This window comes from Candoia aspera, chromosome 1 (assembly GCF_035149785.1).
Source record: "Candoia aspera isolate rCanAsp1 chromosome 1, rCanAsp1.hap2, whole genome shotgun sequence".
NCBI classification, from domain to species: domain Eukaryota; kingdom Metazoa; phylum Chordata; class Lepidosauria; order Squamata; family Boidae; genus Candoia; species Candoia aspera.
In genome coordinates this window covers 282631384-282647244 of record NC_086153.1, presented here as the reverse complement: position 1 = coordinate 282647244, position 15861 = coordinate 282631384, and the positions used below count along the sequence as shown (strand labels likewise).

General features: G+C 37.7%; 1 protein-coding gene across 2 annotated transcripts in view; it reads right to left on the bottom strand.

The window, feature by feature from the left end:
- Nucleotides 1–15861, bottom strand: part of FSIP1 (fibrous sheath interacting protein 1) — a 76981-nt gene that overhangs the window by 51426 nt on the left and 9694 nt on the right. For both annotated transcript variants that reach the window (XM_063289969.1, XM_063289970.1), the window contains exons 4-9: nucleotides 9990–10088; nucleotides 7867–8045; nucleotides 7109–7202; nucleotides 6375–6470; nucleotides 5457–5578; nucleotides 1011–1118 (exon numbers count right to left, since the gene is read on the bottom strand). In XM_063289969.1, the coding sequence (XP_063146039.1) occupies nucleotides 1011–1118; nucleotides 5457–5578; nucleotides 6375–6470; nucleotides 7109–7202; nucleotides 7867–8045; nucleotides 9990–10088 (698 nt within the window). The remainder of the gene's footprint in view (nucleotides 1–1010; nucleotides 1119–5456; nucleotides 5579–6374; nucleotides 6471–7108; nucleotides 7203–7866; nucleotides 8046–9989; nucleotides 10089–15861) is intronic.

The window sequence follows — 15861 nt, the reverse complement described above, 5'->3', positions numbered from 1 at the left end:
TGCAAAATTAATGGGAGAAGGCTCTATTCACACAGAGAAGCAAAAAACCCAAAACAGAACAGAACTGTGGACAATTCCAACTGTTCTATGAAAATGGTATTTTAATATGAAGTCTAAAGCATTTTGGGCTCAGGTCTTCCTCGGCGATTCTTATTTTATCCACATACCCCACAGAAAAAGAACAGTTCCCTCTTTTACATATAGTAAATATGTAGATATAGTAGATATAGTAGATTATAGATATATAATAGTAGATATAGTAGATTATAGAACGCTACTTCTCAGTAAAGCAGCCCACTCACAACCACCAAATAGGCTTCCTTGGGTCCAAGGGCAACATAACACAAGAATGCTTCAGTTATGCTGCCCTCAACTACTGCAAGATAGAGGTCAGCAAGGAAAGGGACACTAAGCACTCAGAGATGCTTAAGCACTGCTTTAGGTGTCATCCAAGCTTTCTTCCCATGGATGGCAATGCATGTTAACTAGCAGAAGTGAGGAAAGCAGAGGAAAATGCTTACGTAGTAGTTGCAACCACTAGGAGGCAAGGTGCACAGTACAAATTAGACCAGGTACAAATTATTGCAAAGATGATGACACTGGATGATCAGCCCTTCAGTACAGCTGAGAATGCTGGATTCTAGCACCCTTCCATTTAGTTGTCCCTGTTCACTATAGTGCCTCATAAACCAACTTCAGTAGGCAAGTGGTACCCTTTTTGTACACCGATACATGGAGGAAAGGCAGACAGCAGACCCCATCGCAAATATTCACTTCACCTCAGATATTTTGCCTACCCCAAGTATGTCTATCTTATCTGTTGACACTGGGAGAGTTGAACCTGGATCACCAATCCTGGGCTAACTCCTTCTCCACAATACTGCACTAGTTTTTCTCACTGTACCAGCAGAAGCTATAGAAGACAGCACCACAGTGAATTCTTTGGGTTGGAAATAGTGCACAGAGCTTATGTTTTGAAAAAGTTTTGAATCAACATTATCTGTTCATACCTCAGCTTGAAGTTTATTGCTGTCATTTTCAGTATCTTTCAGTAATTCTGATAGTCTCTGTCTTTCCTCATCTAGCATAATAACTTGACTTGACGAATCTTTGGCCAGCTGCATAAAGAAGAAAGCAATTTGGAAATTGATAGTCTTGGAAGATCAATAATAGCCTTTTGAAAATCAGTAAGGATTAGGGTTGTTTATGCTTCAAAAATGATAAGGATGGAAGATGTGCTTTCAATTTTGCACAAGCACAGCATCTCCCTGCTATTCAATAAAGCAGGCAGCCTTTTTTCAGGTTTCTGATCAAGACAGAAAAAAGAGGCTGCTGCTTTAAGGGGTGATTCCATAAACAGGAGCATCTTTTTTTTTCAGGTTCATGTGGAAGTGTGGAACAAAAACAGGCTATATTAATGAGTATCATGGAGGTGCTGCACCTGATAAGCTCCAAAGCATTTCTTCCAAATCATTTTTGAAGCATGCACAGCCCAAATGGAGATAGTATTTTTTTAACAGATTAACATGTTGATAGGCAGCATTCTAATAACAAATGTGGGGGCTAAAGGAAGACTTTCATATAGCAAATCAAAGTCTATATATATCAAAGTCTTCCTTTATATTTGTATTAGCAAATTTATCACAAAAGGATAAACTGGGTTTGAGAACTTTAGTACAGTCTTATGGCAGGATTACCCTCCTACTACATAGCTTTTAGTTACAAAGAACTTCTTAAGCATTCTTATCAATAGAAGTCACGGGCACGGCATAAGAGGAACTAGGTATTACAAAGTAATAGGATGTGGAATTAAGAGGATATTCTATTATGCCTTCAGCAAAGGATCATTACCTTGTCGTGGTGCTGGAGCTTGAGCACCTCAGTGACCCCATGAGCTAAACCGTGAAGGGCCACCCAAGACGGGAAGGTCATGACAGAGAGGTCAGACTAAATGCGATCCCTGGGGAAGGTAATGGCAACCCACCCCAGTATTCTTGCCGTGAAAACTAAATGGATCAGTACAACCAGAGATATGTCGGTATACCATCGGAAGATGAGACCGCCAGGTCGGAAGGTGGTCAAAATGCTACTGGGGAGGAACAGAGCTGAAAGCTCAAAGCTGAAAGGACAGCTACTGGCCGAAGGTGCTGGTGGTGAACGGCGAGTCTGATGTTCTAAGGATCAACACACCATTGGAACCTGGAATGTAAGATCTATGAGCCAGGGCAAATTGGATGTGGTTATTGGTGAGATGTCAAGATTAAAGATAGACATTTTGGACATCAGTGAACTGAAATGGACTGGAATGGGCCACTTCACATCAGATGACCACCAGATCTACTACTGTGGACAAGAGGACCACAGAAGAAATGGAGTAGCCTTCATAATTAATCGTAAAGTGGCTAAAGCAGTGCTTGGATACAATCCAAAAAACGATAGAATGATCTCAATTCGAATTCAGGGCAAGCCATCTAACATCACAGTGATCCAAATATACGCCCCAACCACAGATGCTGAAGAAGCTGAAGTAGAGCAGTTCTATGAGGATCTGCAGCACCTACTGGACAATACGCCTAAAAGAGATGTTGTTCTTATCACAGGAGATTGGAATGCTAAGGTGGGCAGTCAGATGACACCTGGAATTACAGGTAAGCATGGCCTGGGAGAACAAAACGAAGCAGGACATAGGCTGATAGAATTTTGCCAAGACAACTCATTCTGCATAACACACACTCTCTTCCAACAACCTAAGAGACGGCTTTATACATGGACTTCCCCAGATGGACAACACCGAGATCAGATTGAATACATCCTTTGCAGCCAAAGGTGGCGGACATCTATACAGTTGGTAAAAACAAGACCTAGAGCTGACTGTAGATCAGATCACGAACTTCTTCTTGCACAATTTAGGATCAGACTCAAGAGATTAGGGAAGACCCACAGATCAGCTAGATATGAGCTCACTAATATCCCTAAGGAATATGCAGTGGAGGTGAAGAATAGATTTAAGGGACTGGACTTAGTAGTTAGGGTCCCGGAAGAACTATGGACAGAAGTTCGCAACATTGTTCAGGAGGCAGCAACAAAATACATCCCAAAGAAAGAGAAAACCAAGAAGGCAAAATGGCTGTCTGCTGAGACACTAGAAGTAGCCCAAGAAAGAAGGAAAGCAAAAGGCAACAGCGATATGCCCAATTAAATGCAAAATTCAAGAGGTTAGCCAGAAGAGATAAGGAATTATTTTTAAACAAGCAATGCGCGGAAGTGGAAGAAGACAATAGAATAGGAAGGACAAGAGACCTCTTCCAGAAAATTAGAAACTTTGGAGGTAAATTCCAGGCAAAAATGGGTATGATCAAAAACAAAGATGGCAAGGACCTAACAGAAGAAGAAGAGATCAAGAAAAGGTGGCAAGAATATATGGAAGACCTGTATATAGGAAGGATAACAATATCAGGGATAGCTTTGATGGTGTGGTCAGTGAGCTAGAGCCAGACATCCTGAAGAGTGAGGTTGAGTGGGCCTTGAGAAGCATTGCTAACAACAAGGCAGCAGGAGATGACGGCATCCCAGCTGAACTGTTCAAAATCTTGCAAGATGATGCTGTCAAGGTAATGCATGCTATATGCCAGCAAATTTGGAAAACACAAGAATGGCCATCAGACTGGAAAAAATCAACTTATATTCCCATACCAAAAAAGGGAAACACTAAAGAATGTTCAAACTATCGAACACTGGCACTCATTTCACATGCCAGTAAGGTAATGCTCAAGATCCTGCAAGGTAGACTTCAGCAATTCATGGAGCGAGAATTGCCAGATGTACAAGCTGGCTTTAGAAAAGGCACAGGAACTAGGGACCAAATTGCCAATATCTGCTGGATAATGGAAAAGCCAGGGGGTTTCAGAAAAACATCTATTTCTGTCCTAACAGTGAGACACACGCTGAGACGAGGAGTAGTACTCTAATGTTTATTACTGCTACATAACAGAATCCTAACAAACTGAATAAGCGTGGGAAAAACCCAGACATATAAACCCCAAATGCTAAGGCAGGCCTGATCTGTGTCTCTTTGAATGGTCGCTTAATTCCTCAGTACTACGCATGTGCTTTACAGCCTGGATGGGAGCCCCCTGCTCGCCATCCTTACTCATGACAATTTCTGTTTTATTGACTATTCTAAAGCCTTTGACTGCGTGGACCATAACTAATTGTGGCAAGTTCTTAGCAGTATGGGGATACCAAGTCATCTTGTCTGCCTCCTGAGGAATCTGTGTAACAACCAAGTAGCAACGGTAAGAACAGACCACAGAACAACGGACTGGTTTAAGATTGGGAAAGGAGTACAGCAGGGTTGTATACTCTCACCCTACCTATTCAACTTGTATGCAGAACACATCATGCGATGTGCTGGGCTTGAGGAATCCAAGGCTGGAGTTAAAATCTCTGGAAGAAATATTAACAATCTCAGATATGCAGATGATACCACTTTGATGGCTGAAAGCGAAGAGGAACTGAGGAGTCTTATGATGAAGGTAAAAGAAGAAAGTGCAAAAGCTGGCTTGCAGCTAAACCTCAAAAAAACCAAGATTATGGCAACCAGCTTGATTGAGAACTGGCAAACGTAGAAGTAGTGAAAGACTTTGTATTTCTAGGTGCAAAGATTACTGCAGATGCTGACTGCAGTCAGGAAATCAGAAGACGCTTAATCCTTGGGAGAAGAGCAATGACAAATCTCAATAAAATAGTTAAGAGCAGAGACATCACACTGACAACAAAGATCTGCATAGTTAAAGCAATGGTATTCCCTGTAGTAACATATGGCTGCGAGAGCTGGACCATAAGGAAGGCTGAGAGAAGGAAGATAGAAGCTTTTGAACTGTGGTGTTGGAGGAAAATTCTGAGAATGCCTTGGACTGCAAGATCAAACCAGTGCATACTCCAAGAGCCAGACTGCTCCCTTGAGGGAATGATATTAAAGGCAAAACTGAAATACTTTGGCCACATAATGAGAAGACAGGACACCCTGGAGAAGATGCTGATGCTGGGGAGAGTGGAGGGCAAAAGGAAGAGGGGCCGACCAAGGGCAAGATGGATGGATGATATTCTAGAGGTGACGGACTCATCCCTGGGGGAGCTGGGGGTGTTGAGGACCAACAGGAAACTCTGGTGTGGGCTGGTCCATGAAGTCACGACGAGTCGGAAGCGACTGAACAAATAGACAACAACAAAATTCTATTATGCAGATATGATTCCAAATAGCAGTTGAATAAATTCTATATTTCCAGTAAAACCTGATACAGAAAATAATTAGAAATCAAATCATTATTCTCTTGTATATTTCAGATAAACTATAGAGATTTTTTTAATAAAATGATTTGCTAATTGAGTAACAAGATGAAACTTAACAAAGAATTCTAATCCTACGTTTGGAACGTAGGCCTTTAAATACACACCTCTATGTTCTTTTTAACAAAGTTTGGAGGGTTCTTTAAGCTTGTTTCACCTTTTGGCCAAACATTTTCCATTTTCTTCATTGAACTTCTTGTTACTCTGTCAGTTGAATCACCTTCAGTTACTGGGGTAGAAAAAGAATTGTTGAGGAAACAAACTGGACATAAAGAACAATTTATCCATCTTAAATTCCAGAATTGCATTTCACTAGATGTAAAATATAACATTTCAGTACTATACTGTAGATTCTAAACTATGTTTTCAATACTATCCCTAACAAAATATCAGAGGCTTTACTGCAAACTCATTGGTAACACTAGTGCACACAAACTGCAGACAAAGAAAACCATTGTGAAATGCAAATCCAAGCCAACCATTCTCAAATCCAAAATTCATTTTTCTGTGAATGGAAGAACTGTTCAAATATGAAACTGAAACTTTTAATCTCACATGTCAGGTGTAATAAAATGTGAGGGAAGGCTCATACAGGCCAATTCTTACAATGGGAAAAAAATAGTTTTCATTATGTCTAAATATCTCCAATATCCTATACTTCGGCAAAAAATGCTTCAGTTTCAGGCAGCCCAGTAACCAAAATAATCAATAATAATCAAAATAAATCAAAAGGCATGCTTTCTTATCACAAATTTATTTTACTTTTTATCCCACCATAATTATTTTTTATAAATAACTCAAGGTGGTGAGCATACCTAATTCTCCTTCCTCCTCCTATTTTCCTCACAACAACAACCCTGTGAGGTGAGTTGGGCTGAGAGAGAGTGACTGGCCCAAGGTCACCAAGCCAACTTTCATGCCTAAGGTGGAACTAGAACTCACAGACTCCTGGTTTCTAGCCCAGCACCTAGACCAAATTTGTTATTCATTTAAAATTGTATCTAGAGAACAAAAGTGTATTATACCTTGCTTTGTTTGTTTTCTGTTAGTCTCATAATTTTCTGGAGGAAGCTGAGTTTCAAATATGTTAAACGTTTCATAATCTTCGCAAGCAGAAAGATCTGGAAATGAAACAAATGCTGTGAAATAAGGTAATTTCTAGATAGAAAGTGAGATCACTTTGGATCTAAAGATTCACTGTACCCCAAAGAGGCTGCTGGATTGGGACCTTCAGCTACTGTATGTTAGGCTGAACTAGATTAGTTACAGTAATCACCTGCCCTGTACTTTCAAGGTGGATTTAAAAAAAAAAAAAGATGTACCTGGCCAGGAAAGGCATACACTCTCTCACAACTTCCAGTCCTGACTGACATGAGTGGCTGGGCTTTGGAATCAGAGGACAAGGTACCTTTTGCTACCATACATCAAATAAGATGGGGTGAGCAACCTTTTGACAGCAAAAGGCTGTACATAACATTTCAGGGATGGACATGATTGAACAGATAGAAAAAAAATGGGCCACAATGATAGTACAACTATGCAAACTGGGTGGGTCTCGTGTCTTTGTCTTTTTAAAACATGTGAAGAACATACACTACAAATTGGATGTTCTCTGCTTTAAATGGAAAGAAACAAGGCCACCAATTTTCAACAATCATGTTCAGAGGAGGTTCTGAAAGCTGCTAAAGGGTTCAAAGGCTGCAGGGTGCTAACCTCACATTAGAATTAATGCCAAAAGTTCAAATGTTTTAATACTTACCAGGTGTTCCAGGTAATGGTGTGTTCAAAGCTAAAAATCTGCTGGTGTTTTCTTCCTCTCCAATAATTACTGAAGAACTTCGGGATGTCATAGACTATATTCAGGCAGTGAAATATATATGTACTTATAAGAATAAAAGGGCATTCCAAAAGATTTGTGCACACTGCTAAGCATTTCCTTAAGTTTATAAAGGGTTCCCACACACAGTAGCAGGTTTTCCAACTTTGCCTTTATTCCCTCATGATTTACACACACTTTTAGTTAGAGAATATAAGCAAAACATCATTTTTATCATTGGGCTATATACATGACAAAACTTCTTTGATATGTGCAGCTGTTAGCAACACTTTACAAAAGCTATGGCCAAGGACTTGAGCAGATCATACTCAGAAAATACTGCACTGATATGTGTATATCACAGGAACTCTAAAAACATAGTAAATTTATATAAATTTAGCACAAAGAGGATTTTAATATTCAGGTCTGTAGAGATCCATAAAAAAATCAATAATTTATCAAACTGTATGAACTTCTACCAGGCCATATCTATAGACTTACTAAATAAGTCTATAGCCACCATGAATACTTAGCTGAGTAGAAAATCAGCAAATAAATCAAATACATAAGTAACAGGTATCTGATTTCTATATGCCAAAAAAGCAATTTAAATGACAATAGAATTAGCAATTCGTCATCATGTATGTTTATATAAATGTTGGTTCATAGAAGTATTTTGGAATCAGTCTTATATTTCTAACCTGAAGCTCTTCCCATAGTTTTGCTCTCATTTCTCTGCCTTGCTTTTTGACAGCTCTTTCCTGGGATTGTTTATTTGCCAATATCTGGTCCAACCTTTTCATCTTCTTTATTGCTTTCAGAATGAGAGGATCTATACCTTTCTCCTTAGAATTATCCAGGTTTGCAGAGCTGAATGTCACTTAAATATAAAACTGACTATTAAAATCAAATTATCATCATCAGAAATATTCTTAATAGCATTTCAAGTTGATCTACTAAAACGTCATCTTCTTAGACATCAAATGAAGAATATTATTCAATAGTCTATTAGGAATACAACAGCAATGCTAAAACATTTAAAAGAAAATATTGCTCTTAATTAATGAAGCAGAAAATTGTTTAAAAACTATTGTGGTTAATACAAATATTTATGAAACAAATTGGTCATATACTATTGCAATAATCCTTTTGAGATGATGCCTGCTATGCTACATACGCTTCTTGCATTAATATTTTTTTCTCATTTATACCATGAAACAATTTTTTTTAAAATTCATATAATTCTTTAAGATACTATTAACTAGAGTGTAGTTACATCTAAAACAAATCAAAATCACAGTAATCAGTGAAAAGTTGGGGTGATTTCTCCCAAGAGTATTCATGATAAAGTCACAATGTGGGGATTTTTTAGGGGAAAAAATTGTCTGTAGAAGTTTATTTGACTATGTCCTTAATACACCAGTGCCAATCTATTTCTTTAAAGTAACTCACCAAAATCTAGCTTCTAAGAAATAACGAGAGCAAAAATTCAAACACGCTGTATTTCCAAAGCATGGGGCAGGGAGAGAAGGAATAGATTCTATTTAAGAAATGACTGGCTGCCATCCAGAAGGCTTGGTCACCAGGCTTGTGAACAGCCCACTTCCACCCTAGTTAGTCATTATAAAAACTTTGTTAATGTTAACAATTGATGCTAGAATTTCCTTTCTTCCCTATTCCTCTGTTTTATATGTGTATAATCATTTAGATTATCATCCTGATAAAAACCTCAGAAAGAAATAACTTTATTGTGGTCATTAACCAGCACAAGGGAATTGGTGTTCAAATACCCAAAACTAAATTGACAGTAAGAGCCAGTTTGGTGTAGTGGTTAAGGCACTAGGCTAGAAACCAGGAGACCAGGAGTTCTAGTCCTGCCTTAGGCACAAAGCCAGCTGGGTGTCATGAGTGCCGTTGAGCTGAAGACATCAGCGCAATGGCACACATGACAATAGCAAGGAAACAGGGGAAGGGGCTCAAGATAAGTAGCCATCAACTCACAAAGACTGAAGGACAAGAAACAATGGCTAAACGGATCGCGAGGCACACCCAAGCTGTTAGCGCTAATGCAACGGAGATCGCCCAGCTGACAGCAATCACCGGAGGAATAGAGAAACCGATGATGGGCGATCCCGGAACGCCAGCGGGGCCTCGCAACCCCTCACCTACCGCAGGACAACGTGTTGGACAAAGGGGGGTGACGTAACCGCGAGTGAGGGGGCGCTGACCGGCGCGGGGTATTTAAACCCCGCACCGGCGCGCTCCTGTCACTCTCAGCTTTTTTCCTATACTGTACCTACACTGTGAATAAATCAGAGCCTGTTCCACAGAACCAGTGTCTGAGCATTATTCAGAGGTAGGCAGCGCATGACACTGGGTGACCTTGAGCCAGTCACTCTCTCTCAGCCCTAGGAATGAGGCAATGGCAAACCACTTCCAAAAATCTTGCCAAGAAAACTGCAGGGGCTTGTCCAGGCAGTCTCTGAGAATCAGATATGACTGAACAAATTAAGAAAGAAAAAAAAGTGACAATATCAGGGTACGTAGGAAGATAGAAAGCTCAAATGTGCCCATAGGATCTGAAGCTTTCATCAAAATGACAAAAACAGCATCACAGCATCACAATGCAATCTCCACCCCTTTTGTACATGTGTGCACCATCATAACACACATAAAAAAGTGACAGGGCTTATACAGCAATGGCATGACACTGTTTCATCATTTGCACTTCCTTGCTTCCCATTATAATTATTATTGATTGTAAGCTATGCTGGCTTTCTAACTAAAGGACAGAGTACAAAATGGCTTAATACAAAACAAATACCTTTTTGTGGTTCAACTAGCTTATTCTGAGAAGCACTGCTGCAAAAAAGTTTCTTTTCAGCACAGTCATCTTCAGAATCTGCTGAACTTGAAGAATATTCTAAAAAAAAGAGAAACAGTGCACAGAAGTACTGTTTAAAAGTGCTATTAAAGATTCCAACCAACCATAAAAGAGAATTGCTGCAAGGCAGGCTGCAATCTGGAAGGAACTATTTAGTCTTATGCTTAGGGCACTCACCTTAGGTTTGTGAAATATCTATACAATGTCCTTCAGTGAGTTTAACATTTATATTTCTACATTAATTGTTCCTTATTTCTCTATATTGTCCTAATGTTTTATGAAGCTCCAAGGACAGTTGGATCGCTATTCTTTTCTGGCAGAACTTTTGTCCTCTTAACAGGTAACAAGCAACCAGAAATTCAGCAAGTGAAATTTATCTTAGCATGTAACTGCTATAGTAAGAACAACTATACAAATGTCCATCTAATGCCACAGTCAAAGCCTAGAGTCCAGCAGAAAAACAGGCGAGGGCATCTTAGTCACAGATTACTATGAATTTAAGGGTAAAAAACCATCAGTCTGAACCAGCCTGAAAGTACACCAGGAGTCAATGAATAAAAAATAATAATGGATTTATGTGCTTTGAGCTCCAAAGAGCATTCTAAAAATTACATTTAAAAAACGTATCTAATTTTTTTCAAAGATTAAAAGTACAAACTCAAAATATAAACTAACAAGGAAAGGGAATTAAAAACTCTTATATTTTATACTTATCAATAGTCACTGGTTTACTAATGGACGTACTACTATAATATGAACAAACAAGATATTATTATAAGAAATCACAGATATTGCAGCATCCTTTGATTAGTAGAAAATATTGCCTTTTCCGAAATAGAGAGATCATACATTTCTTTCAACCATTTCTTGACATCTGGAATAATAGCATTTTTCCAATTTCTTAATATAATTCTTTTAGCCAACTCCCATGTTCCATACAACCATAATTCCTGATAAACAGTCAAATTCCAGAGCTTTGATACATAATTCAACATTACATTAACATTTTTAACATTTAAAGAGTTTCCCATAAATCTGCTTATATACCTTGATACACTATCCCCAAAAGATACTAAATGATTAGATCATATGGGTCAGTGAGCCTTCATATTTCTTATACCTCCAGCATAAAAAATCTGATGTCCGTTCTTTCAAATACATTATTTGGGGAGTCCAGTATACCCTAAACACAATTTTTGATGAATCAACCTTAATCTCAAATCCATTTTAACATTTTAAAGAACATGAAACCATTGATGGGGCTTTATTGGAAATTCCATTTCTTTAGTCCGTGTTTGAAATGTCAGCTTTAAAAATATTCTTGAGCTTTTGATAGAGATACGTGATAAGTTTTAATTCTGTCATGGATTCGATCTAGTAATGCCTCTGAGGCAGCCAAAGCACAAAGCACAATTTTTAAAAGCTTGTCATATAGCCCTGTTGATATGCAATCTCCAATTATACTGGAAAATGTACACCAATTTAAAAGATAAGCAGACAATTTTAAACACTGTATATACCTATACATATTTTTTACTTAAAACCGCTGAGCTGTCGATCGGAAGGTCGGCGGTTCGAAACCGCGCGGCGGGGTGAGCTCCTGTTGCTCGTCCCAGCTCCTGCTCACCTAGCAGTTCGAAAACATGCAAATGTGAGTAGATCAATAGGTACCGCTTCGGCGGGAAGGTAACGGCGTTCCGAGTCGTCATGCTGGCCACATGACCCGGAAGTGTCCATGACAACGCCGGCTCTTCGGCTTAGAAACGGAGATGAGCACCGCCCCCTAGAGTCGGATTCGACTGGACTTTACGTCAAGGGAAACCTTTACCTTTACCTCTACAATACCCTAAGTAAACCCGCATTACGAGCTTGACTCCCAGTGACTACATGGGCAATGCCACACAGTTAATTTGGTAACGATATGGAAGCATCTTCCACCAACTTCTTCCAAGATGTTTTTGGATTTCCCAGTGCAGTCTACAGCCCTGGAATTCCCTGGTGGTTTACCATCAAATGACAGAGTTTAGCTTCCAAGTCCAGGCAACACTGATTAGATTCTGCCCTTGCTAAGACTGGTGATATACAGTGTGATAAATTCTCACATTCTTCAAAACCACTTAAGAATATTCACATTGTCAGTGTCAAAGCTTCTGAACATTCTGTATGATATCTGGCAATTATGTATAATGTCCAGAGAGTATTATTCCATTCAGGTGACAGGTGTGTAGTTTAGCCTGAAAGGAATAGGTATACCTGTAGTAGTCTATGTTCTTACACAGAAGCAAGCTTAATTAAACAAAATAGTACTTAGTTATATGAAGATGGCAGCTTGTTAAGAGCAGTTTCTGTACCATATAGACTATTCCATCCATCTCCCTCCAAACTATCCCATCCAGCTCTCTCCCAATATTTTCTTAGCTGTTAATTGCCAGGAAACTGGCAGAAGAGCCATTTTTCTCTGAGGGCTGATCCTGAGTGGTGAACCCAGGGGATTATGAATCTTCAATGCCACTTGCAATTCACAGTGGCGTATTGCTAATCAGAGCTTCCTATGCTGGACTTTCCCCTTTTAATTTAAGCATTTCCTTTTTATTTTACTTCTCTCCTAAACTTCTGATTTTTTTCCCCTTCAAATCTCCACTGAAACCTGATTTGAATTTATGATTAACTTCTCTACATTTGGGAAGACAACTTGTTTTACTTACTAATTTTCTACACTGGCTTTCTCCTTTTTGATCACTTAATGGCTCATCATCTTTGTTTCAATAATATTCAGAACACTTAGAACTGTATGTTTTAACTAGTCGCTGAAAATGGATAGTAGCCGAAAATGAGTTATTCAGTAGACATAATAAAGATTTGTTGCTTCATTCTGATTGTCTTCCTCCTCTCGAGAATTCAAAGGAAAATCTGCTTTGATATAAATATAACCGTTTTTTAAGGCATACAGTTAAGACTATTAATAATTCAGAGTTACTTTCTTCTGGACAGTACTGTTTTGTTTGTTTTAATCAGATATATCTTGTTTGAGCTAGTCTGAGCTTTTTTAAAAAAAACTTTAATTCCTTCTCTTCTTTTTTATTTTCTCTTTTAACCACAAGAGGGAGTTCCAACATGAATATTTGTTTAATTCTCTACACTGCCTCTTGTATGTTTGCTTTTCGACAGCTTAATGATGGTTTTCATTTTAACAAAATACAGAATTTTGGATTCCATTTACAAGTGTTGTTACTGAAATTGGCAGTCTCATATAAAGGTCAATATAGCCTTTTCTTAAGAAATCCAAAGTAAACACTGCTTTGATATAAAACTGTTTAATGCAACTTTTAGCTAAGAACTTCACTAATTTGAATATTTGCCTCTGAATACTATTATTTTGCTTCTTTTGATCAGATATATGTTGTTTCATTTCCTTATTTAAACTAATTTGTAGTTTTAACTCCATTTTTTCTTTTAACTACAGAAAGGAGCTCCAACATAGAGAATGTTCATTTAAATTGAAATGAAATTAAATGCTCAGTTGAATACTCATATTCAACTTTAGCTGATAGCTGAATGATAAAAACTGCAATACAACATACTTCTTAATATGTGAATTGAGTGTTTAATATTTGTTAAACCTAATATTAAGAGCTTTCTTTATATTCCTTCCTTTCATACTGTACTATTTGGTCATTTATTGTAATTTGAGTACTACCAAACTACCACCCACCCCATTTTGTTTTTCTGATCCTACTCTTAATGTATGTTTTAATTTAATGGTTAATGGTTAATGATTAATGAATAATGATTAATGATTACTTATTATTTTTCAAAAATGAGTAGGAGAAACATGATAAATATAATCCAAAAAGGAAGAAGTATAGCTAGATTCTTCTGCTTCTTCCCTCAATTTAAGAAATATATTACAGGCAAATTGCATATAGTGGAAGACAGTTTCTCCAAATTAAGTCAACAAACATATCAAGATACAGAAGCAACATTCAATTCTCGGATATTAATGATATTAATGATACATATGATAAATTAATGACTCAAGTTGAACATCAGAATAAAGAAGTTAAAGAATTCAGAAAGGACGTTTGGAATTGCCTTTAGTTCAGAAGTCTCAGCAGACAGAATTGAGTAAGTTGGAAACTAAATCAAAATTAGTTGAAATGGAATTATATTAAAAAAATAAAGTTCAGAGGTAAACTTGAGGATTTTGGTAAAGAAGTTCTAGAAAGAGAACTGGAAAATTCACTTAAGACTTTTCTTGTCTTGGACACAGATGAAACTCTGGAAATTCACGAATTTTACAGAATATATTCTCAGGTAGCATGAAAGCAAACATTGCCATGGGATATATTTGTAAAACTTGCATATTTCAAGACTAAAGAGGTAATATAGGAATGAAAAAGAAGTGAAAGTTCTCTAAAATGTGGAGATACCATAATTGAGATCTTACCAGATGTACCCCTGGATATACTTAGAAAAAGGAGAAGATTTTTGACAACTGTTCCCTAGATATAAACTTAGATACAAATGGACTATCCATTTTGTCTGAAAGTCTTTATGGATGTGAATATTCTGTTGATTCTAACACAATGCTTGAGTCATTATCTGTAACAGAACAGATAACAGAATTGAGATTGAGATCAGACACAAGATCAAAAATTGGATCAATCTGGCACCTTGGGGAATAAAGACCGAGAACAGACAGAAGAACAAAATGTGGACCAAACAGCTAGTATTTCTTTATAAATTAACTAAAAATTGCTACTATTATAGTTCAATTCAAAACATTTTCAACCAATACTGATAGGCTGAATAGTTCATTTGAAAACAAACAAACAAACAAAAAGGTTAAGAAAGGGAAAAGAGACACATTCTAAAAACAATATCATATGTTTGTTAGAACATAAATATATGTCAAAACTTTGGTGGCTGCAAATATACAAAAAGAAATAGAATAGCAGTACAGGCCATCCTCAACTTACAACCATTAGTTTAACAACAGTCTGAAGTTACAACAGCCTCAGAATGGGTGCTTTATGGCCTGTAAAGCACTTCTGAGCATTGCAAAACATTGCACCCTCCCCAGTTGCATGATTGCATTTCAGGTGCTTGGCAACCAGCTCGCATTTACAACCAGCTGCAGCATCCCACAGTCACATGATCCCATTTTGCAACTTTTTTTGCCGTTTTCCGGCAAAAAACGCCCATTGGGGAACCTGGAGTCACTTAACAACCACAGTGATTCACTTAATATCCTGTGATTCACTTAATGACCACTGTAAAAATGGTTGTAAAATTGGGCCCAGTCACTTAGTGACTCAACTTACAACTGCAGTGACTTACAATGGGAATTCCAATCCCAATTGTGCTCATAAGTTGAGGACTACTTGTATCTCTGAAAAATATATTATGTACAAAAACAAATCCAAGATGAGGAAGGAAGGTTCGTAATACTACATTTTCAGACTGAAGCTGAAAAAACAATTGCCTCAATTTACTCTCAGAATGATAACAAAATAAAGTTCTATAAAATATTTATTCAATTACTTCTTCAAATTGCAGAGGGAGATACAGTAATCCCTGGATATATAAATGGCTTTTCCCCATATATGTTTTTTATATAATTTTATTAAAAGTTTTAAAAAGGAAGATAAAAACTAATACAAACTAATACCCCTACTTCTGAGGCCTTCCAAAGCATCATGAGAAGGCTGCACCTGCCATTCTCTGAATCACACACACCGTTCTCGTGATACTTCAGAAAGTGTTTGGAAAGTTTCTGAGGCCTTCCAAAACATCACAAGAATGGTGCTCA